Genomic DNA, 22,886 nt, shown 5'->3' with positions numbered 1-22,886 from the left:
CACACACACACATATATATATATATATATACATATATACACACACACACACATATATATATATATATATATATATATATATATACACATATATACATATATACATATATATATAAATTACTAGAGGCCCATTGCACAAAGAGATTCATGCAATAGGCCTTCCTTCCCCTGGCTTCCGGCACCGGTTTTCCTCCAGCACCCAGGATCCAGGCCTTTGGTCTGGCCGCAGCGGAGAAGCTAAGCCTCTTCAGTTTTCAGTCTTCAGTCTTCGCTCCGTGCCTGCATAGGCAAATTAACCACCATCTTTGTTGGGTTAATTTGCATAGTCGCTCTGATTGGCTGGTGGGTGTAGCGGAGTGACACCAATTTGCATCTTTCTCTTTTATTAGTATAGATACCTGATGGGTAAAGCTGACACTACTAAATATGGATTTATCATTTATCCCCTCCCCCCCAAAAAAAGTCATTTTAAAGTGATATTTTGCTGGTATTTTGACGTTTATTATTTCCTATCTGAGAAAGTCTCTATTTAACCGTTTTACTTTTTGCTTTTCTTATATCTATAGCATCCAAAGGATCTATACTCGTATTTTAGCCCATACTCAGCCCTTAGCAGTGTGTAAACATTTTAGCTGAATTTATTTTACCCTCTTGGTGGAAGCCTCATCTTCCCATTCTCTGCCATGTGTGAGCCAGTACTCACATTCCATCTCTCCCTGGAGATGCTTGTCTCTCCTTAGATTCTGGGCTAGTTGATACACAAAGGTTATTTTTTTGTTATTGATAATGCAGGAGAATTGTGCTTCATAGCTTTCTACATGCTAAGGTGAAGTCAGAAGTCTCAATGTCATATTTTAAGCTATAATCTGGGGAGTATTTTAGAATTCTAGACATAGAGGCAGAACGAGCGAGGTTGATGACTTCATTAAAATGCATTTTAAGGCTTTGTTGCAGACAGAACTGCAGTCGCAGTCTCTCGAACTTCTCAAGCAGCCCTATTGTTTTGTTGTTATAATTTTTTTGCCAACTTCAATGACATTCTCAATTTGCACAAGATAACAGGAGTAAGTTCTTGCACATACTGTCCCCCCTATCTTCTTTCCTTAGTGGAAAGTGCTGTATGTTTTGTGCCTTGTGTGAATGGGGAGCAGAGGACAAGGGGTTAAGGTGTGTGCTTATTTCTTTGGAATAGCACAGGTTGCTGCTTCATAGGAGTAAAGTATATAAAACGTTCAGGTTCAGCTCACTCCTGCTTGATTGTGTGATGAGGGAACAGCAGCCTGTAATGAGGCACTGCATTGCAGCCCCATGATTGCTGAATGAACAGAATCCAGGGAAACCTTCTGTTGTGTGGGGTTTTAGACTGGTATTTTCAAAGATATGTGACTAAATCTCCATTCTGAAGACATCTTTTTTATTATTTTCCATTGCAAAATGGTTTGGCTTATTTACAGCTTAAACTTTGGGGGGTGGGTAGTTTATGGAAATTATCCTATCTAATAAAAAAGTAATATGCAAAGTAACCGTCACTCCAACACAAATATGGTGGCGCCCATAGCTACAAGATGGTGGCGCCCAGTCCTCTCATCCCCCCTGGAGTCCTCCAGTCCCAGGGGGCGGCCGCTGAGAGCAGGGCCTGCTTGGCCGTTGCCGCGGTGACCCAGGAGCAGCTAAACGGGCCCGGCAGACAGCGCCAAGCAGGCCCCGCAGACACCAGAGAACCATGGGGAGCAGGCCTACGCAGTCAGTAGGTCATCCCCTAAGGGCTCCCAGATTGGAGAGGGTGCTGGTTGGGCTGAGGAACCCCCCACCCCTCTCCCCCCCCACCCCACCGTGCACGAATTTTATGCACCGGGCCTCTAGTTTTAAGATACTTGTTTTAGAGAACTTTAGCTATCTAATTGTGATTAGCATGATCTGATTTTTTGGTTACTAATTTATTTATTGCTGTTCTTTTACAGAAAATTCTTCCGGGAGGAAATACATCATTTGATGTAGTTTTTCTTGCAAGAGTAGTAGGAAATGTAGAAAATACTTTATTTATTAATACATCTAATCATGGGGTATTTACCTACCAGGTAAGAACCAATATTAAAACGTTCATTTGTTTTCTAAAATATAGTCATCATCTTCGACCTATAACATGACCAGCTTTTACAATCTCTCTTCAATAACTTTTAAGGATAATAGAAAATGTAAGAGTTTAGACTTGAAGCATTTGTATACCTGTTGTTGTGTTTGTGAATATACCTGTTCAAATTAGATTGAACAAATGAATAAAGCTACTGCTAAAGTGTTAATGTAAGATTGATTGACAAAAGAATCATAAAAATATTTTCACACTAAATTCTTTTTACTTTTTGCATACTTGTGAAACATACTCAATAATAGTTTCAAGATTAAAACATACATGCCTGCTTTTCTTAGTAAATGTATAGTTTTAAATTTTTTTAATAAGCTTATTTTTTATGTGCGGTTATTGTTCAGGTTATTTAAAAAGTTACTGTTTTGTGAATCAAGATTTTTATAATCAAGTTTATCAAGATTTTTAAGAATTCCTCATACTTTACATACACTTCTGCCTGTGTTATAGATACTCTTATTCTCAATTTTTTAGATAAGGAAGCTGAAATGTATAAAGGTTTTTTAATTTGCCCAGATTATGCTATTAGTAGGTTGTTGAGCAGAAATTCAAACCCATGACTTTGTAACTCTGAAGACCAGTCTCTTATCCACTGTGATATTGCCATGGAACTCAGTTGTTTCATTGTTTTACTTTACAGTTTTTGTGATTTTGTTTTTGAACATTTCTTCTCCAGTGCCCAGAGCACTTATTTTGAAAACTAGTATCAAAGTAAACATTCCATTTAGTCATAAGCATATATCGTACTTATTTAATGAAAAGAAGCTTTTAATGGTTGTTTAGTAGGCAGTCAATAAACTTTTAAAGGCTTGTATAGATAAATAACTATGGTGCTTTATAGATGACACTCATATTAACACATTGTGGACCAGTAGTTTTATTGCTAGCTTTACCCAGTGGCCAGATAAGTTTCTATTGAACGAGGACAAAAAACGTTTTACATAAATGTTAAAGGCACGCTTTAAAATTAAATTACCCATTGCATTTTGAAGTTATTTATTACATGTTCTTGAAAGCTAATACCTTTTTAAAGAATTCTCGTGATTGGCCACAAGCCTTAAAACAGAAAACATGAGAATTCTCGTGATTCGTCTGCAATGTGTTAACATGCACCTGTGGAGTAAATAAAAGGACTATCATTAGAATATGAAGACCTTTGTCCTGCAGAGGCACCCCAAGTGACCTAGGTGTCGTGGCCAGTCTGGACTACTTGAGTGTCATGATCAGGTTATTCTCAAGATGAGCCTCAGTGGCCAACTCTCTTTCTTTACCTCAGTCTTCCTCCTAAATATGTATCGATTCTGTCTACCTCTCTCTTCTTCACTGCCATCTTTTAAGCCAGGGGTGGGGAACCTTTTTTCTGCCAAGGGCCATTTGGATATTTATAACATCATTTGCAGGCCATACAAAATTATCAACTTAAAAATTAGCTTGCTGTGTTTGGTCAAACATTTAATTAACTCACCCCTAATGCTTTGGCAGGGCCAGACCAAATGATTTTGTGGGCCTTACAGGGCCCACAGGCTGGATGTTCCCTATACCTGTTTCAAGCTGTCATTACCTCTCACTCTATTACACAGTAGCTTCTAACTGGCCTTCCATTCCGCCCCAATCCCTGTAGTCAGAGTGGTCTTTTTTGAACATAAATCAGATCTAGTTGACTTCCCATGTACATCCTTAGGTTTTCCCATTGCTCTTAGAGCAAAATGTAAACTTCTGACCAAGACCTACAAGGATCTAAGAACCTGATTCCTATATAGATCTCCTACCTCATCCCATTTTACCATACTTCTCTTTTTCTTCCTGATCTTCAAACAAGCCAAGCCCTTTCCTGCCTCAAGCCTTTGCCTGTACACTCCCCCTTGCCTGAATCCACTCCCAGTGCTGGCTTTTATCATCTTTCAGATGACAACTCATGTCACACACACCCCAACCCCACCCCGGAGAAGACTACCCTGACCACCCTCTGTAGAAGAAATCCCATCCCTCCTTTAGCCAGTTGCTCTATATCACATATCCCATTTTTTAAACCTTCTGTTATTACGCATTCTCACGCATCCTAGAATGTACGTTTCATGAGAGCAGGTGCATTATCTGTCTTGTTCACTATTCAGTTATTCACTACTGTGTTTGATTGTGTCTAACACATTGTAGGCACTTTGTAAATATTTGCCATTTGAATGACTGGCTAACACTGATTAGTCAACCCAGGACCTCCCATATGGGCATGACCTAGGGCTGGGCTTGGTATTTGAGAGATTGTCTGGGCCCTAGATTCATCTTTTAAGTGTTGGGGAAATCTTTTGAGGCCCTTATTTTCTTGTCTATCCCACAACTTCATGAAGGACTGCTGTCATTTTATTTCCAGTATATCGTATAAATTATTCCAAATGCTTATATTTGTAGTAAATCAAATATGTAGCCAAATCAGATATAGAAACCACATGTGTGCTCCTTTTAAAGGGAGTTGAAACTTTTCTCATCTATGTTAGACTCACCAGTTTTCCCTAGATCAATCAATCATGACCTATAAAAATGTTAGTTATACAAGCAACTCACACTGCTTTTTTTCCTACTTTGAAACAGGTATTTGGAGTTGGAGTTCCAAATCCTTATCGATTGAGGCCATTCCTTGGGGCTAGAGTCCCTGTGAATAGCAGTTTCTCACCTATAATAAACATACACAACCCTCACAGTGAGCCTTTGCAGGTAAGTCTCTGATGGTGATTTTGGTAGAAATTAATGCTTAGCTTAAAATATCCGTTTTCAAGACTTTAAAATAATGGGGTTTTAAAGATGTGTTGAAGAGGGGTATTTTAATGCATCTTGCTATGGCCTAAATTTTGAATGTCAGCAGTCTAGATACTGGATTTTTGGAATCATTACAATTATGGCTTCTCTGGTATTACAATTTAGGCAGCTCTGCGTTTAATTTAAGAAGAGTTTTCCACTATACAAGGCTTCTACTTTTCTTGCATATAATCTCTTTCTGGTCCAATATAAATTTTTAAAAACACAGTTTATACTTTTATTTTTATTTTTTTACCTATTTTTTGATAATAATTTTTTGGTGATGGTAGTCTGGAAATTGAAGTCTAAGAGAAGGGTAATAGAGAATCATGATTAAAAGCAACTTTATTTTTATTTTGTTTTCTTTGTTAATTCTCACCAGAGAATATTTTTTCCATTGCTTTTTAGAGTAGAAGGGAGGGAGGAGAGACAGAGAGAAATATCAGTGTCTCTCTCTCACATCAACCAACTGCCTCCCGCACACGCCCCTGACCAGGGGATAGAGAATGAGCCCGCAGCCCAGGCAGGTATCCCTAACCAGGAATCAAACCCGAAACCCTTTGGTGTGTGGGCTGATGCTCTAACCACTGAGCATACCTGCCAGGGGGAAATTTTTTTTAATCTAACTCTTTATCTTATCCAATCTTTTAGTAGTAATTGTTTTCAAATTTGAAATCCCTCCTCACAGGTTCCTTGTCTCTTCCACAGTGGGTGTGGCTGGTTGTGGCTTCTTCAGATATTTTCCCAAACCCCACCCACATCCCTAGTGACTTCCAAGTACAGGACATTTGCCACCGCTATAGCTTATCTAGTTCTGTTGTCTGTGTTGGATGGAGATGCGGTTGCTTTCCAGAGTGGTTCCTAATATCTACACCCAGAGCCCCCAGAGTTCGTTAAGACCAACCCTGCAGGACTTACAATATCTTGAAAATGACAGGTGGAGGGAAATACTATATATTGTGGTGAGCTGGTAACCAAAATGGTTTTTATCATCCAAGAGCCCTCTGGTAGACATGTTCATAAACAATGAAAGGGGAAATGAGGAAGAAGATGAGATTTTCAGAGCTTGAATTGTGAAGTGCTTAGGAATCCTGTGCTGAAGTAGTAAGAAAGCAGTTTCTCCCCAGCACTTGCTGGCACTGGCTGAGGAGAGCTACTCATAAAAATACTCTGCCCAGAGTTTAACTTATTAAATTTATCTTTATTGTTGAAAGTATTGCAGATGCCCCCTTTTTTTCATTAGATATCTTCATCACAAAAGGAAAAATCTTGTGTCCTGCTTGCTTGTACATGAAAAGTGTTCTCTCTTCATCACCATCACTCTGTTACTTCTATCCTTTTACTACTTTAGGTAATGATGTATTTTCCCTGCAGAAACCTTGTAAATTCTTGCTACTTTCTTGTTTTTGACTACTTTTAGTCAAAGACATTGAAACAAAAAGCTTGTTCTTCGTTCTGTCAGACCCTGCTGCAGGTGCTGCCGCACTGCCACAGGGAGGTGACAGAGCTCCCAGGGCGCCCCCTCTGGGGCGGCCGGGGCGGAAGGAGGGTCCTGGACTGGGCAAGCGGTGGGCGGATTACAGTTGTTTAAGTGGCCTTACAGCCTGCGCCTTTTCTCCTCAGCCTCAAGCCATCAGGCTATCAGCTAGAACAGTTCCTTCTCTGGATTCAGTACTGACTTGTTTTCTTTTGTTCATCTAGTCTTTTTCTAATTAAACATTTTAATTCAAGAAGATTTAGCCCAATAGACTTTTTACCACACACACAAGAGAGCAAATAAAAAAATCAAAGTTGTCTTCTTAAAACCAATGTAGATTATCTGGAAAGCATTCTTCTTGAGGGAAACATTTTTTTTTTATCCAAGTTCCTACTTGATGGGCTTTTTAAAAGATTGATATATAATTGACATATAACATTATATTAGTTTTAGTTATACAACATAATGATTCCATATTTGTATACTAGTATATTGTGAAATGGTCACCACAATAAGTCTAGTTAACATCCATCACCACGCATGGTTACAATCCTTTTTCTCTTGTGACAAGAACTTTTAAGATCTACTCTTAGCAACTTTCAAATATGCAAAACAGCATTATTAGCTATAGTCACCGTGCTGTACCTTTACATTCCCAGGACTTGTGTATTTTATAACTGGAACTCTGTATGGAAGTCACCTTAACCTAATAGTTCTATCATATGTTATACTGTCATTAGTCTTAACCTTAAATTTAAGAAAATAGTGTAAAGCAAGGAATTGCATCTGATTTTTTTCATTGTATAATACACACACACGAGTATGTTTTCCCTGGGAAAAATGTTAATTCAAACAAGTATAAAGTAAAAGTCCCGTCAAACTTCTTCCCTTCCAATCCAGCACCATCCAGTAGAACTTTCTGGGATGGAGAAGAACTTCTGTGTCTGCTCTTTCTTTTTCTTTTTTCCTTTTTTTTTAAAAAATATATTTTTATTGATTTCAGAGAGGAAGGGAGAGGGAGAGAGAGAGAGAAACATCAATGATGAGAGAGAATCACTGATCGGCTGCCTCCTGCACACCCCCTGCTGGGGATCGAGCCCACAACCCAGACATGTGCCCGTGACCGGAATCAAACCTGGAACCCTTCAGTCCTCAGGCCAACGCTCTATCCACTGAGCAAAACTGGCTAGGGCCGTATCTGCTCTTTCTAGTACAGTAGGCACGTGTCACACGTTGCTATTGAGCACTTGAATCTGTGGCTAGGGTACCTGAGGAGCTGAACAATTTATTTTATTTCAACAAATTTAAACTTAAATAACCAAGTGAAGCAGCTAAGTATTGTATTAGCACAACTCCAAACCCATGCCCTTCTTGTAAATACTATTCATATGATCTTGATGTGTGTCAGGTCAGCCCTTTTCCATGCTTTTGCATGAGCATGTGTGTGGGCACAAAAAAATAAACATTCTTTGTGGGAATTTTAAAAGTAAATTATATTGTGTCTATATTTTTGGATTTCTTTTCCCCCTAGACTTCATTAAATTAGGATAATTAGCACTGGACTAAAATAAAAAATGTGTCACATAACTAGTTTTAATATAAACTTTCCTTTGATTTTATAATTTAGCCTTTTTCTGCCCCTATTTCCCCATTTATTTCTCTGTTATCAGTAGTATAGCTTTCAATCTTCTGTTTCCAAACTTTGTTACACTTATTTTCTTAATACCTTACAAGGTTAAATGAAATAATACGTGATGTTTTCTGTTTTGTTTTGTATTTTTGTTTTTTGTGGTTTTTGTTTGTTTTTGTTTTCAGAAAAAGTTCCATAGTTACCCCATCAGTTAAGCTGTTATTACTTACAATCAGTGCTTTAAGGGAACACTGTAATAATACTCAGAAAACATCCTAACTCACTAGTGTGCCCAGTGCATTTCTTTAACAGTACCACACTCACCAAAAACCTTAAAGCTTATACTAAAATATTACTGTTTTCCTTCTTTGTTCTTTTTCTATAGGCCCCTGGAGGACTTTTGTAATAAAACTACTGAGGTTTCCACCCATTCTCTCTCTCTTTTTTTTTTAAAAATATATTTTATTGATTTTTTACAGAGAGGAAGGGAGAGAGAGATAGAGAGTTAGAAACATCGATGAGAGAGAAACATCGACCAGCTGCCTCCTGCACATCTCCTACTGGGGATGTGCCCGCAACCCAGGTACATGCCCTTGACCGGAATCGAACCTGGGACCTTTCAGTCCGCAGGCCGACGCTCTATCCACTGAGCCAAACCGGTTTCGGCCCACCCATTCTCTTATTACTTCACCCCATATTTGCATAATCAAATGTACTATTTCTTAGGAGATAGGGTTACCTGTCATTAAAGGAAAGTCTCCTACCACAGGACCTATTCTGTTTCTAGGTCTTTACTAAGAGGAAGGAAAGCAGACGTCCATACACAGACTTATAAATGCAGTGTTCATAGCAGCTTATCTGTAATGACCAGAACTGGAAACAACCCAAATGTCCATCACTAGGTGAATGGGTCAAAAATTATTGCATAATCCACAAAATTGAAAAGAAATGACCTATAAATACATACAACAACATGATGGATTTCAAAATCATTACACTGATTAAAAGCAGCCAGACACAAGAATACAGACTTGTGATGCCATTTATATAAAACTTAACAAAATACAAACGAATCTAGAGTGGACGAGAGCAACTCAGTGGTTACCTGGGATTGGAGGGGGTCCGAGAGGGACAGGTGGGTTGCAAAGGGCATGAGGAAACTGGGAGGTAATGGGTATATATCATATCTTAATTGAAGTGGTAGCTTTACACTGTCTTCCTATGTCAGACAGAATACATCATCTTGTATACTTTAAAGATGTATAGTTTATTGTACATCAGTTATACTCATTAAAACAAGTTTAAAAAATCATGAGTATAGGTATAAGCCACAGAGGCATTAACAGCACCTGTGATTTTGCGGCCAGTGGAAACCAAATGTTTTCTTACTACATTAAAATTGTTGTATATGTCTCAGAATAATACACTCTTCACTGTTTCACAATTAAAGCAGCTATTAGGTCTACTGCTGGGTCTTATTATAAACTAGGGGCCCAGTGCATGAATTCATGCACCTTGAAAGGAACTGTGGACTGCGAGGCTGCGGTAGTACAGGGGTGGGTCTCAGCCCATCCTCCGTGCCCTCGCCCAGCCCCTCCCGCCGCGGCCCCTGGTCCCCTGTCTGCTGGCACCCCTGCTCCCACCGCCACCACTCCCATGTGCTCATGGTGCTGGCCCTGCTCACACCCACTGACAGTGCGGAGCAATTGGGGCCGGCACCAGCAGCAGGTGCGAGTGGTGGCTGCTGCCCTGATCGCTCCTCGGGAACAGGGGGAGGTGGAGAAGCCCTCAGGGGTAATCAGGGCTGCAGCCGCCACTCACACCCACTGATGGCGCCGAGTGATCAGGGCTGGCGCTGGCAGCAGGTACGAGAGCCAAGCTGGACCATGGCGCACGGGAACAACGAATTTTCAGTAACCACCAGAGGCTTGCCCCGATGACAGAAACCGGCACCCCTCCTTGGTCTGGCGCCCCCGCTCACCTACTCCACCATCCCGCCATGGCCAACGCCTGTCATGTTCCGCACATGCCCCCGGTGGTCAGTGCACATCATAGTGACCGGTTGTTCAGTTGTTCCTGTTGTTCCATTGTTCAGTCTATTTGCATATTAGCCTTTTATTATATAAGATGTGTGAATAAAAAAGCACTTGTGTTACTATAAGAATTTGTATTTCTATAATTTGATCATTTTCATAAACTGTAAGTGTCCTATGGATGGATTTTCGAAAATTCAGTATTTGAGACACCTACACTGTTTCACAGTTTAATATTTCAAAGTCAACTTGTTTTTGTTAAAACTACCACCATTGTTTACACATATGGGGCACTGACTCTGGTGGTATTACATGACACTTACCCTATATTTATATCTGTAAATGTTTTTAAATCTTTTCTGATAAACAATTAGGTTATCAAACTTATTTCCATATAAACAGCAAGTCACATGCATTGAGGATATGATTTTGAACTTAACTGCCATGGCTCTTTTGTCGCAGGTTGTAGAAATGTACTCTAGTGGAGGAGATCTTCACCTAGAACTTCCAACAGGTCAACAAGGAGGGACCAGAAAATTGTGGGTGAGTGCTAACCCCTTTTCTTCTCACATGTGGTCACACGAAACCAGTGATTTTCTTAAATACACCAGAAAAGACTTAATTACTTATCACCTGAAAAAAATATGGGTGACGTTTTCTTAATTGCTATCTTAATATTACATTTATATCAAATATATTTGAAAATTGGATGAGAGAAAAGTAATTTTTGGAAAGAGCAGTGAATAAAATTGGTGAGATCTTTAATCCACTGTGGAAAGGAAGAGATTTTATATTGGTAAAGTTGTCTCTGAATCTAATTGCTTATAATTTGCTTACTCTAAGATTTATAAAAACAACCCTGTGGGAAGGTTCCATTCGATTTTTGAAGGTAGAGAATTGACCGGTCAGACTTATTAGAGGAGATGACATTTGCAGAGGAAACATAGTCAGGCCTTTTATGATTACTTGGAAATTTTTAAATTCTTAGGTGACTTATGTCCACCTTTAATATTGTTGAATATTTAACAGTAGTTTGTGTCAGTGCATAGAAAACCACTTTTCCTTAGAGAATACTACTAAATATTAACCAAATTAATAAATATGTTGTAACTACCTTACTTGCAAAGGTTCCTGCCATAAGAGAGTTTGGGTTTTAATGTCATCTACCATGCTTTAATCAAAGGGGGAAAAGATGTAAGTAAATGCAGCTTTTGTAGCAAGGCCACTCACACTGACGGTGCCACTCTGAGTAAGTTCTGAAAATCAATGTTTCTTTATGAATTGCACTGTTAAACACCAGTCTCAACCAGGGAAAGGATATGTAGGGCCTTTTTAGGACTTAAACATTTAGATGCAAATTTGTCAGTGATCAGCTGCTAAGATATAGAAACATACAGTGGGGCCTTGACTTACGAGTGTCCCGACTAACGAGTTTTTCGAGCTACTAGCGTCTCTCGGCCGATTTTTTGCTTTGAGTTGCGAGCTAAAATTTGGGTTACGAGCCAGCTTCAGATACCCCACCGCTAGTTGGCGCAGCGAATGTCACAGTGAACGCCACAACATCAGCCCAGCATCACGTGTCTCACTTGTTCACTTTTTGATTTGACATACGAGTAATTTGAGTTACGAGCTCCGTTACGGAACGAATTAAACTCGTAAGTCAAGGCCCCACTGTACTATCAGGTAGCAATACATAACAGGTAGTCCATTTACTAGTATATCCTTTCTGTAAAATATTTACCTCATAGTTATTATTTGAAAAGCCTTTGAGAGAAATAGTGTATAAAAACAATGCTTCAGAAAATTAACTTTATACGGTATTAACTTTGTATATTTATCTAGATAGAAGAACTAAGAATTTTCTATGAAATATAATTGGTATCTAATAAACATAAGAGGATTCAGGTTTCTAATTAAGAACTATAATGAATGGTAGCAGAAATTACGTAATGTTTTAATACTCCCAGTGAGTACAAGAAAAGATAGAGTGACTCTTAGTCCTACAAAGCTAGAGAGAAAAACGTCAGTTGGCCTTGACCTCCCCCCAGCTCATTTTCAGTTCCTTGAAAATCCAGAGACCACGCCAGCTCCCAGAGATGGGCAAATGGGATGAGTGGATGGTCTCACTCTCGTGGCCCCAGGAGGGTTCCAGTCGCCTCCTTCCTACATTAAAAAGTTGAGAGTAAGGTGACTGAAGAACAATAAAATGTAAAACACAGGGATTTCCTAAAATATGCCAAAAGGTGCAGAGAAATTCTCATCATCCTTTGGAAGCCAGATTGTTCTAAAACCAGGAAAAGAATTACACTTCCCAAAAAAGCCTATATTTTTCAATGTCTTCTTCCTAGTGCCTGAAAATTGGTGCTGTCTTCCATGACTACAGCCTTCCTGACCACAGTTGGCAAACTGCAGCTCTACTTACAGGCGTTGTTTTTGTTAGGTCTTAAATGAAAGGAGAGCAGAAAGGAAGCTCTCTTGGTTATCCATATAAAGGCTCCTTCTATAAAACCTTCCTTCTGATGGTGACATTTCTGTTGGTTAGAGAATTTCAGGACTGAATTATGCACCTAGGCACCACCCATACATTGAAGAACAACTGATTTTATGGATTAATTCTACCTTTTAATGATTATTTTGAAAGTGGCAATGCATATTTTTGACATTTTAACATCCTCCCAAATTGGAATGTATTTTATAGTCAGTGGAATATACTTAATTATCATTGTATTTTTTTCTTAGTAGTTATCCTATATAATAAAAGCCTAATATGCTAAGTGTCTGGTCGGCCATTCAACCAATCAAAGTGTAATATGCTAATGATATGCTAAGGCCTCTCAACCACTTGCTATGACATGCACTGACCACCAGGGGGCAGATGCCCCGACCCTGTTAACTTGCTGCTGGGGTCCGGCCGATCAGGTCTGAGCGAGACGGGCCAAACACGTCCTGGAGCCCTCCCGCAGTCCCTTCCTGGCTGGCCAACCTCACACATTCCTCCCCAGCCCCGACCCTGATCCCTTTTGTGCACCAGTGGGGTCCCTCGGCCTGGCCTTCTCCCTCTCGTAATCCGGGACCCTTCAGGGGATCTCAGAGAGCCGGTGTCGTCCCTATTCCGCAGGCCAGGCCAAGGAACCCCACTAGTGCACAAGTTCGTGCACCGGGCCTCTAGTATAAAATAATTATGCATCTTTCAGTCGATGTCATCTTATTTAATAATCTGGTGGCTTTGGAACATTACAAAAGGTGTGCTACATTATGGTCTGTTAATTTGTCAGGAAATTCCTCCTTATGAAACCAAGGGAGTGATGAGAGCCAGTTTTTCCTCCAGAGAAGCCGATAACCACACAGCTTTCATAAGAATAAAGACTAACGCTTCAGACAGCACGGAGTTCATCATTCTTCCTGTTGAGGTTGAAGTTACAACAGGTTTGTGGAAAACAAGTCACTGCAAGTTTGTTTGTTTGTTTGTTTGTTTTCATTGCATCTGACTCTGGCAAAGTGAAATATAATTGTTTACTTTTCTTCTTTCCAAGCTCCTGGAATTTATTCCTCAACAGAAATGTTAGATTTTGGTACACTGCGAACACAAGGTAAAAAAAGAGACAGTGTCTTTATAGGTCTTAAAAAAACCCTGTTCAGTACTAAATGGTTCTACTTTAACCCCTTTGTAATTCAGCTTTGAAAGTTCCTTTTAGTGCAGTGGTTCTCAACCTGTGGGTCACGACCCCTTTGGCGGTCGAAGGACCCTTTCACAGGGGTCGCCTAAGACCATCCTGCATATCAGATATTTACATTACAATTCATAACAGTAGCAACATTACAGTTATGAAGTAGTAACAAAAATAATTTTATGGTTGGGTCACAACATGAGGAACTGTATTTAAAGGGCCAGAAGGTTGAGAACCACTGTTCTAGTGGGTTGTATGATCTTGTACAAATCTACTGTGGGGAACTCAGAATCCTTGCAGTTTATACCCATTTCTCTGAGGGACACCATTGCTTACCAGATAGCAAAGCAAGGCCATGGGATAGCTTCAGAAAGGTTTTCTAAATGGAAGTTGAGGCATAAAGTAGCATCCCTGTGTTGGAGTCCAATTCCACACCTACTTCTAGATTTTTGTTTAGATAATTGATTATTTAATTGCATTATACTGACATGATGTTAAAGATGAGTCCAAGATGGTCAGAGAAAGAATTCAGATTCTAAAATTGAAAACAATTAAGTTAAGGATTTTTTAAGGAAAAAGTGAGAGTGTAGTTGACCATTAACAATGTGTTTGAACTGCTCAGGTCTGTTTATATGTAAATTTTTTCAATAAATATACAGTTGTCCCTCTGTATCCCAGGTTTAGCATCTGTGAGTCAACCAACCAAGCATTGAAAACCGTATTTTCTATTTGTGTTTGGGAATCTGTGGATGTGGAGGGCAGACTGCATTGTTCTATACCTTTTTATATAAGGAGTTTGAGCTTCTGCATATTTTGGTATCTGCTGGGTGTCTTGGAACCAATCCCCCTCAGATACGGAGAGGATGTAGTTAAGTTTTAAGAGGGTCAAAAGTGATATGTGGATTTTCAACTACATGGGGATCTGTACCCCTAACCTCTGTGTTGTACTTGTAATTTGGAATGTCTGCGGGCCATATGTGATTAAAAATTGCTTGTTTGAGATTGAAGGTCCATTTTTTAATATTAGATTCAGTTTTAATATGATGATTTCACATTGCACATTTTTAATTTGCTTCATTGTGCTTTGCTAGAAAATTACAAGCTTTAATGTCAGCTTCACTAAAAAAAATGTTTTGTTTTGTTTTGGTTTGTTGAGGTGGGGGCAGTTCTTGTAACACTCACTGTGTTTATGAGTAAGGTGATTCTACCTAATTTTTTTTTTATTAATGTGATGGCCATTTTATTTCACATTCTAGAATAGATTCAATTTGATATCTAATAAGATTCTAACTTGCTATAAAACACACCATTTTAAGAAATATTTCTTTTCCTCAATTTTAACAGATCTACCAAAAGTTTTAAATCTTCATTTATTAAATTCAGGAACAAAAGATGTACCAATAACAGTAAGTTTTTACTTATCTTTTTTCTAATTTATATATTCTTTGTGTTTAAACCTATGGCAAAGTCAAAAATAATTAAATTCTTCCTCTAAAAGAACTTTGTTCTGTGGTGACCTGGTGACAACTTGATTCTAAGTATGATGTGAGAAACCTATTCTGCCTTAACCACCAAATTTTAAGAATGAGAAGGGAAAGTAGGCGGTCTTCTCCAAGTAAAGTTTGAACCGAAGTTTATGAGGTTGACAGAATCATATAAAAGACATGTGGATTCTGGTAAATCCTATATGGCATGTGCAAAGAAGACAGGTTATACGGATTCCGTCAGGTTTGGTTGTTAGACTTAATATATAGAAAGGTAAAAAGAGAGAAAAAAATTCAGATGTGGTGGCAAGAGAAATCATGAAGCACAGAATTATGGTAGGTAACAGTAGAATGCTGTTAACATTTGTCACAAGTGTTCCTTCTAGCTGGCAGCTCTAGTAATTACCCTAGGTAGCATACTATAAACTAGGCCTCCACTTCCCCTCCCACATATACACAGAACAGATTACTTTTATGCCTTATAGTGGAATTGGCATGCCATTAAATGGTTTTATGTACGAAAAAAAAGAACAGGGATATTCATATTTTGTGGTAGGCATAACCTCGCCTCTTAGTGAGGTCTCCAAGATACATTCATAGGGGAAAATGGAAAAGGAAAGCAGTACATTTTTATTATAACCTGTGCTGATGTTAGAAACCTAAATTCGGAGAACTCTGATAAAATGAGGGAGAATAGATGGGCTGGAGACGTAAGGGATGGCCAGATCCAGAGTTTACCACCAGGTGGTAGAGTAGAGACCAAAGAGAGGAGAGTATACAAACCCAAAATGAGGAAGTGAGAGGTTGTCATCCCAGGTAACTACTTTTTAATGCACTAGTAGGATCACTAGCAGGATCATAGTCTCTAGGCAGTGTCTTTCACCTCTGACTTGTATCTCTTCCTGCTAAGTGGAAGAATTGGGGGAGAGGGAGCTAGGGAAGTGGGGTCTGGTAGAGAGCTTCCCTTGTATGCACAGGGGCTGAAACCACCCCACCTGGGGTTCCTGTCCCTCCAGTGTTAGGCAAGTTGAGAGAGACCTGTGATGCCATTGGCTGTGTATACTGTCATACTCCTGGGGTGGGGGTTCTTCATGGGCCCAGGACCTTTCCATTGATGACCTGGCCACCCTGCCATTGAAACAAAAACACCAGAGCAGTAAGCAGCAGTATTATGTCTCTTGTTCTTGTTATCTTTCTTCTTAAATAGTAACCTTAGTGTATATCCTATATAATAAAAGGCTATTATGCAAATCAACCGAACAGCAGAACGACCAGTTGCTATGACACACACTGACCACCAGGGGGCAGATGATGCACCCTGGTTGTCAGTACACTCCCACAGGGGTAGCACCACTCAGCCAGAAGCTGGGCACATGGCTGGCAAGTACAGTGGTGGTGGCAGGAGCCTCTCCTGTCTCTGCGCCAGCGCTAAGGACCCCTCGGGGACATCCCTGAGGGGTCCTGGACTGCAAGAGGGCATAGGTTGGGCTGAGGGACAACCCCCTCGCCCCCCAGTGCACAAATGTCGTGCACCGGGCCTCTAGTATTTTTATAGACTTGCTTTCAAAAATATATTCATTTTAAGTGTGTGTATGTTTTAAATACCCTTTCTAAAAAAGGACTGTGCTGCAATAACACTCTGTTTCTTTGTTTGACATTAAAATAGCTGTCACTTTATGAATAGAGGTGTGTGTGTGTTGTTGTTGGGAAGTGTTTCCTCCTCTTCTATTTTTGGTAAGAGTTTGTAAAGATTTGGTGTTAATTCTTCTTTAATGTTTGGTAGAATTCACCAATGAAGCCATCTATCTAAATCCAGGCTTTTCTTTTGGGGAAGTTGAAAATTTACTAATTGAGTCTCTTTATTTGCTACTAGAGGCCTGGTGCACGAATTCTTACACAGGGTCCAGCCAGCCCTGCCCAATCAGGGCTGGGCCGGCCAGGCAGAAGGGCCACAGGGAGGTTGGCCGGCTGGCCCCGCCCCCCCACAGTGCGCATCATAGCAACAAGTCATTCGGTCATTCCAGACATTTAGGGTTTTATATACATAGATAGGTATATTCACATTCTCTTTTTCTCCTTGAATCAGTTCTAGTGCTTATTCTTCCTAGGAATTTTTCATTTTATCTAAGTTATCTAATTTGTTGGCATACCATTGTTCATAGTATTTTCTTATAATACTTTTCCTGTGAAGTAGGTAGTAATGTCCTTTTTTTTGTCCTTGATTTGAGTAATTTAAGTCTTCTCTATATTAAAAAATTTTTTTTATCAATCTAGCTAAAGGTTTGTCAATTTTATTGATCCTTTCAAAGAATTAACGTTTGGTTTTGTTAATTTTTCTATGACATTAAAATACCTTTTGTTTTATGAATGAAAGTAGTAGGAGGAGGAGATTCTCCTTCCCCCACCACCAATATCCTCACATTCACAAAATAAAATTTAGGAAACCTCTCTTAGACTTCCCTCCACAAGCATAAACACATGCACATTCTAGATTTTACCAGTCAGTGAAATTCAAAGGCCTAGGAATCACTGCTGTATGTTAACATTTTCAAATCTTTCTTTTATCCAGAACTGTGATTCTTTTTTTTAATACTTTATTTTTTATGTTTGTTTTTAATCCTCAGCCGACGATATTTTTCCAGTGATTTTTTTTTTTTTTAGAGAGAATGGAAGGAAGGAGGAGAGACAGAGAGAAACATTGATGTAAAAGAGATACATCGGTTGGTTGCCTCCCACAGGCACCCCAACTGGGGCCCGGAATTGAGCCTGCAGCTGAGGTACGAGTCCTTGACTAGAATCGAACCTGGGACCCTTCAGTCCTTGGGCCGATGCTCTATCCACTGAGCCAAACCGGCTAGAGCCAGAACTATGGTTCGTTTTTCCAAAATTTTATAGTTTAGTATACCAGAATTTCCTGTCCTTCTGCTAGATTTGTCCTGGTTGCTTTGGCCCTACTTACTTTCTCTGAACTTGCTAATGCTGGATTTCTTCTTAGCCTATTGTTTACATGGAGCAAATTTATCCCATACCTGGTAACATAGCCACACTCCCTTTGACAGAGGGGCATCAAGAAGCACAACTTCCTAGCAGCATCCAAGATTCCTCTTCAGCTTTGGGTAGCAGTGTGAATGCCAGTGGACCACTCTGCTATTGCCTCTGTTTGAGATGTCAGATCATTTGTATTGTTTGTGTGTTCTGCATGCTTTTTGTCTGATACTGGTTTCTTCAGTGTGTGGGGGGCCATTGCACAGAGCAGGGTCAGAGTGGGAACTTCGGTGCTTGTTGGACAGACTTCAGGCCTGCCATCACTCCTCCCATGTGAGGGTTGAGCAAGCATGTCCGCGAGTTTGACACACTTGATTTAGAGATTTGATGGGAAAGTGCCTTTACATAGCCCAATCTGGTCCAGGTTTTTACATACAATGAATGGACCACAGCAAATGTCTTTTTCAATAAACATTTCCTAGAAAAATGAAATTAGCAGTTAAGCCTAAGAATGTCAATGAAAAAAAGTTAGTGTTCAGTACATTTATGATGCAATTAAATAGGCCCATGTACCCCCTTTTCTCTATTATTTGCTCCATGCGAGGTTCTTCACAGGGATTACCTTATTTAATGCAACAATTCTATAAGGCGCACGGCTTTTCCAAATAGTGAAAATGAGTCAGGGTTGTTTTTTTTAATTCTCATCTAAGGATTTTTATTTGTTTTATTTTTTAGAGAGAGGGAAAGGGAGAGACAGAGAAATATCAGTGTGAGAGAGAAACATCAGTTGTACCTCCTGTACATGTCCCAACCAGGGATCAAACCTGCAGCCTTTTGGTATTTGGAATGACACACCAACAAACTGAGCCACCTGTCCAAGGCAGAGTCAGAGCTTATTATGATTATTACTAGAAGCCTGGAGCACGAATTTGTGCACCAGTGGGGTCCCTCAGTCTGGTCTGCAGGATCGGGCTGAAACCGGCTCTCTGACATCCCCCAAGGGGTCCCGGACTGCAAGAGGGTGCAGGCCAGGCCGAGGGACCCCACCGGTGCACAATCATGGCCAGGCAGGGAGGGGACCGCAGGAGGGTTCCAGGGCATGTCCGGCCCATCTTGCTCAGTCCCGATCAGCCAGACCCAAGCAGCAAGCTAACCTACCAATCAGAGCATCTGCCCCCTGGTGGTCAGTGCACATCATAGCGACTGGTTAACTCTGCCCCTTGGTGGTCAGTGCACATCATAGCAAGCGGTTGAGCGGCTTTAGCATATCATTAGCATATTATGCTTTGGTTGGTTGAATGGACAACCAGACGATTAGCATATTATGCTATTATTATTATTATTATTATTATTTATTATTGAAACAAAGTATAGGAAAGCAAGCAAGAATTTATTGGCCACAGCAAAAACATACATAGGAAGGACATAGAAGAAGCAACAGAAGAGCCTAGGCTGGGCTGCCTTGGCTCATCTGGGAAGTCAGAGAAGAGGGGGCCTTGGAGACAAGTTCAGGGGTTAGCCCGGGAAAAGCTGCCACTGCCCACTGCTCCCATGGTTGCAAGTCTCATGTCCCTAAGAGGGTAGGGGGTAGTGCCTGTGGGGGAAGGAGAGGGAGACGGGAATGGCACAGGTGTGCTCCCTGGAGGGAGAGTGCCAAGTGAGAGAGCATTTTTTTTTAAGTGACTTATTCAACTAAAAACTCAGAAATTACATGAAAGTGTATTAGGCATATAATGACATTTAAGTCTGTATGAATATATCATTTTAATTTCAAATTGGTATTCTATTAAAAACCTATTGATCTGCCCTAGCTAGTTTGGTTCAGTGGATAAAGTGTCGGTCTGCGGACCAAAGGGTCCCAAGTTCGATTCCGGTCAAGGGCATGTACCTTGGTTGCAGGCTCCTCCCTGACCCAGGCCCTGGTCAAGGTGTGTACAGGAGGAACCAATCAATGTGTTTCTCTCACATCGATATTTCTCTCTGTCTTTCCTTCTCTCTTTCACTCTCTCTAAAAAATCAACGGAAAAATATCCTTGGGTGAGGAGTAAAAAAATAATAATGAAAAAAAGAAATAAATATAAACCGATTGATCTATATATATGTCTGTATATCTCGTTTGTATCTGCCTTTGTATGTATTTTTTCTAATATCCAAAGCCTACAACCAGCCAAGTGTTTTGGTAGATTTGTGTTATTTCCTCATTATTTATTTCTTCATCAATAAATATTTTATGAACATCAATTATATGCCACCTCCTGTGCTGAGTACTGAGAATACAACAGTGAATCAGACCACCAAAGTTATACAACATCATTTTAGATCAAGCCCAGTTCTAAGAAAGAAAGAAGCAGAATGGCATGTGAGGGTAGGGGATGGTTTAGATAGGGTTGTCACTTGAGCTGACATTTGTGGTCATAGCTGAGGATTAAGAAGTAGGCACCCATAAGAAAAATTGGTAGACAAGTGTTCCCAGCACAGATAGTGGCAAGTACAAGGGCATGAGGCAGGAACAGCTTTAGATGTCTTGGGAGATGCAAAGGTTGAATGTAAAAGGTGAGGGCACGGAGTCACAGGGCTGCTGGGGCTCTGTGGCGTGTTAAGATTTTAAAGTGCAGTGAGAAATTACAGAATTTTAAGCATTTATGTGTTGTAAAAGGTCACAGTAGCTACTCTGTGGAGAATGAACTGCAGAATATTAGAAATCTTTTGCAGTGGTCCACTTGAGATGGTGGTAGCTTAAGACTTCTCACCTTACCAGCCAGAAGATGATCGCATGAGTTTTATGAGAGCTTCCTAAGGCTTTTCCTGTATTTTTCTGCGTAATAAGCCAGACTTCAAAATTGATGCATTTTAGGAGGGCCTCTGCCCTCCTCCATTTCACAAATATGTAGCTTTCAGGATGGTCTAGGCAGGGTTGTGTGTGTTTTTTAATTTCCTTCAGGGAATTCAGTCTCTGAATTATCTTTATAGATAGAGGACTGTTGAAGCAAGCAACTCCAAATACAGGTTCCCCACCTGTTCGTGGGCAAGATGCACGGGTCACACCTTCCTGACATTGATTGTCTATACTGCAACTTTGGGAATATTTAGAAAACAGTCATGGAACGTGAATGTTATCAAATCTGGAGTAAGTTTGCTTGAGTTGTTCTTGCGGAACCCTTGCCTGACGTTTCCATGCTAATTTAATCATGAGTAAGAGTCACAGGTGTACTCATCCATTTTACCAATATCAACTTGATAGGAGCCTTAGCAAAGTTGTTTTATACAGTTACTAGATACTGCGAGGTTATTTTCCTTGCTTGCTCAAATGTTTTAAATTTCGGAAAGTTCTGGGACCTTGAGTCTCACTTGAGAGTTGGGTACGAGTGTTGTGAGAAAAGACTGGGACTCTATTTAGAACCTGTGGGAGCCTGCCTGCCTTTCCTCGGAATCTTGCCACATTTTTTTCCACTTCTTGGTTGTCTTTAAATAAGCAGCAGCTATTAACTGGTACTGTAACTGATGTTAGTGTAAATATGCTTATTACAAGTTAATAACAACATATTTTTTATTTAAAGCCACCAGTATAAGCCAACTATTTCAGGGTTTTGTTTTGTTTTGTTTTGTTTGTTTCCTTGGAAAATGGGTTTTAACTGATTTAGGGGTTTTTTGAATGGCAACAATTCAGACTACTTATATAAAACACATCAACTGAATATTTGTTAACTATTAGTGCAACATATTTTAAAGTAATAATATTGAGTATGAAATTTTTCTCTGGTAAGGAAAATCTTAGCAGTGGTGTTTCATATGAGAAAAACGGGTTTTTTTTCATCAACTATCCTAAGCTCTTAGTATGTACAGTGACTGTGTTGTAATAAACATCATCGTGTAGCTATTTCCCACGTGGTGCTCTGCAGGCTGACAGCACTCAGAAGTGTTGAGGCTGTTCGTGCTCCGTGTAGTCTAGAAGCTTGCCTGGCACAGTCACAGTCCCCTTGCTACTCTGTCCTAGTCAGTCAAGCAGGTGAGAGAGTTTGGAGCCATATTTGTGAAAGTCCTCCGCAATATTGTCTCTGACAATCTTGACCTCAGGATGAAACTGGCTAATTTGAAAACACAGCAAAATTAATAGAATAAAAAATGTTGTAGCTAGATGGACTCTTGGAAGATATCTAATCCAAACCCCTAGGGTTTTACAGATGGAAAAAATCAGGCCCACAGTGGATGGGCAGCTTACTCAGTCCCACACTGGTCACTATGGGATTGTCACATGTGCTTCTGTACTGCTTCCCTTTCCTTCAGAAGAAATACTAACATAGTAGTACAGTGTGATGGAACCAAATGAAACGTTACCCAGTTTTTGTTCATCTTACAGTTCAAACTGCTTTGAGCATACACACACACACACACACACACACACACACACACCCTTCAAGGAATGAAGAGACTTGTACTTTAAGTGGTTGTTAATTACAGTAAGCTTATTGATAATAAGTATATTAATACTAGAGGCCCAATGCACTAATTCATGCACGGGTGAGGTCCGGCAGGCCCAGCCCCAATCAGGGCGGATCAGAGCTGGGCCTGTTGAGAGGAGGAGATGGCAGGAGGTTGGCTGGCCGCCCACACCAATCAGGGGCTAATTAGGGCCAGGCCGGCTGGAGGAAGGGGCCCGAGGGCAATTGGCTGGCGGCG

The 22,886-nt window shown here is 40.2% G+C and overlaps 1 protein-coding gene across 1 annotated transcript in view; it reads left to right on the top strand.

Annotated features, from left to right (window-relative positions):
• The window catches only part of TMEM131 (transmembrane protein 131), a 147,558-nt gene that overhangs the window by 53,501 nt on the left and 71,171 nt on the right, over positions 1-22,886 (top strand). Inside the window, exons 6-11 of the mRNA XM_023761468.1 lie at positions 1,961-2,077; positions 4,729-4,851; positions 10,535-10,615; positions 13,348-13,498; positions 13,606-13,662; positions 15,085-15,146. Of these exons, the coding sequence (XP_023617236.1) occupies positions 1,961-2,077; positions 4,729-4,851; positions 10,535-10,615; positions 13,348-13,498; positions 13,606-13,662; positions 15,085-15,146 (591 nt within the window). The remainder of the gene's footprint in view (positions 1-1,960; positions 2,078-4,728; positions 4,852-10,534; positions 10,616-13,347; positions 13,499-13,605; positions 13,663-15,084; positions 15,147-22,886) is intronic.

Source organism: Myotis lucifugus, unplaced genomic scaffold (genome assembly GCF_000147115.1).
Source record: "Myotis lucifugus unplaced genomic scaffold, Myoluc2.0 scaffold_210, whole genome shotgun sequence".
NCBI lineage: Eukaryota > Metazoa > Chordata > Mammalia > Chiroptera > Vespertilionidae > Myotis > Myotis lucifugus.
The sequence above is the reverse complement of the archived record's forward strand: the minus strand, read 5'-3'. Positions and strand labels throughout refer to the sequence as shown.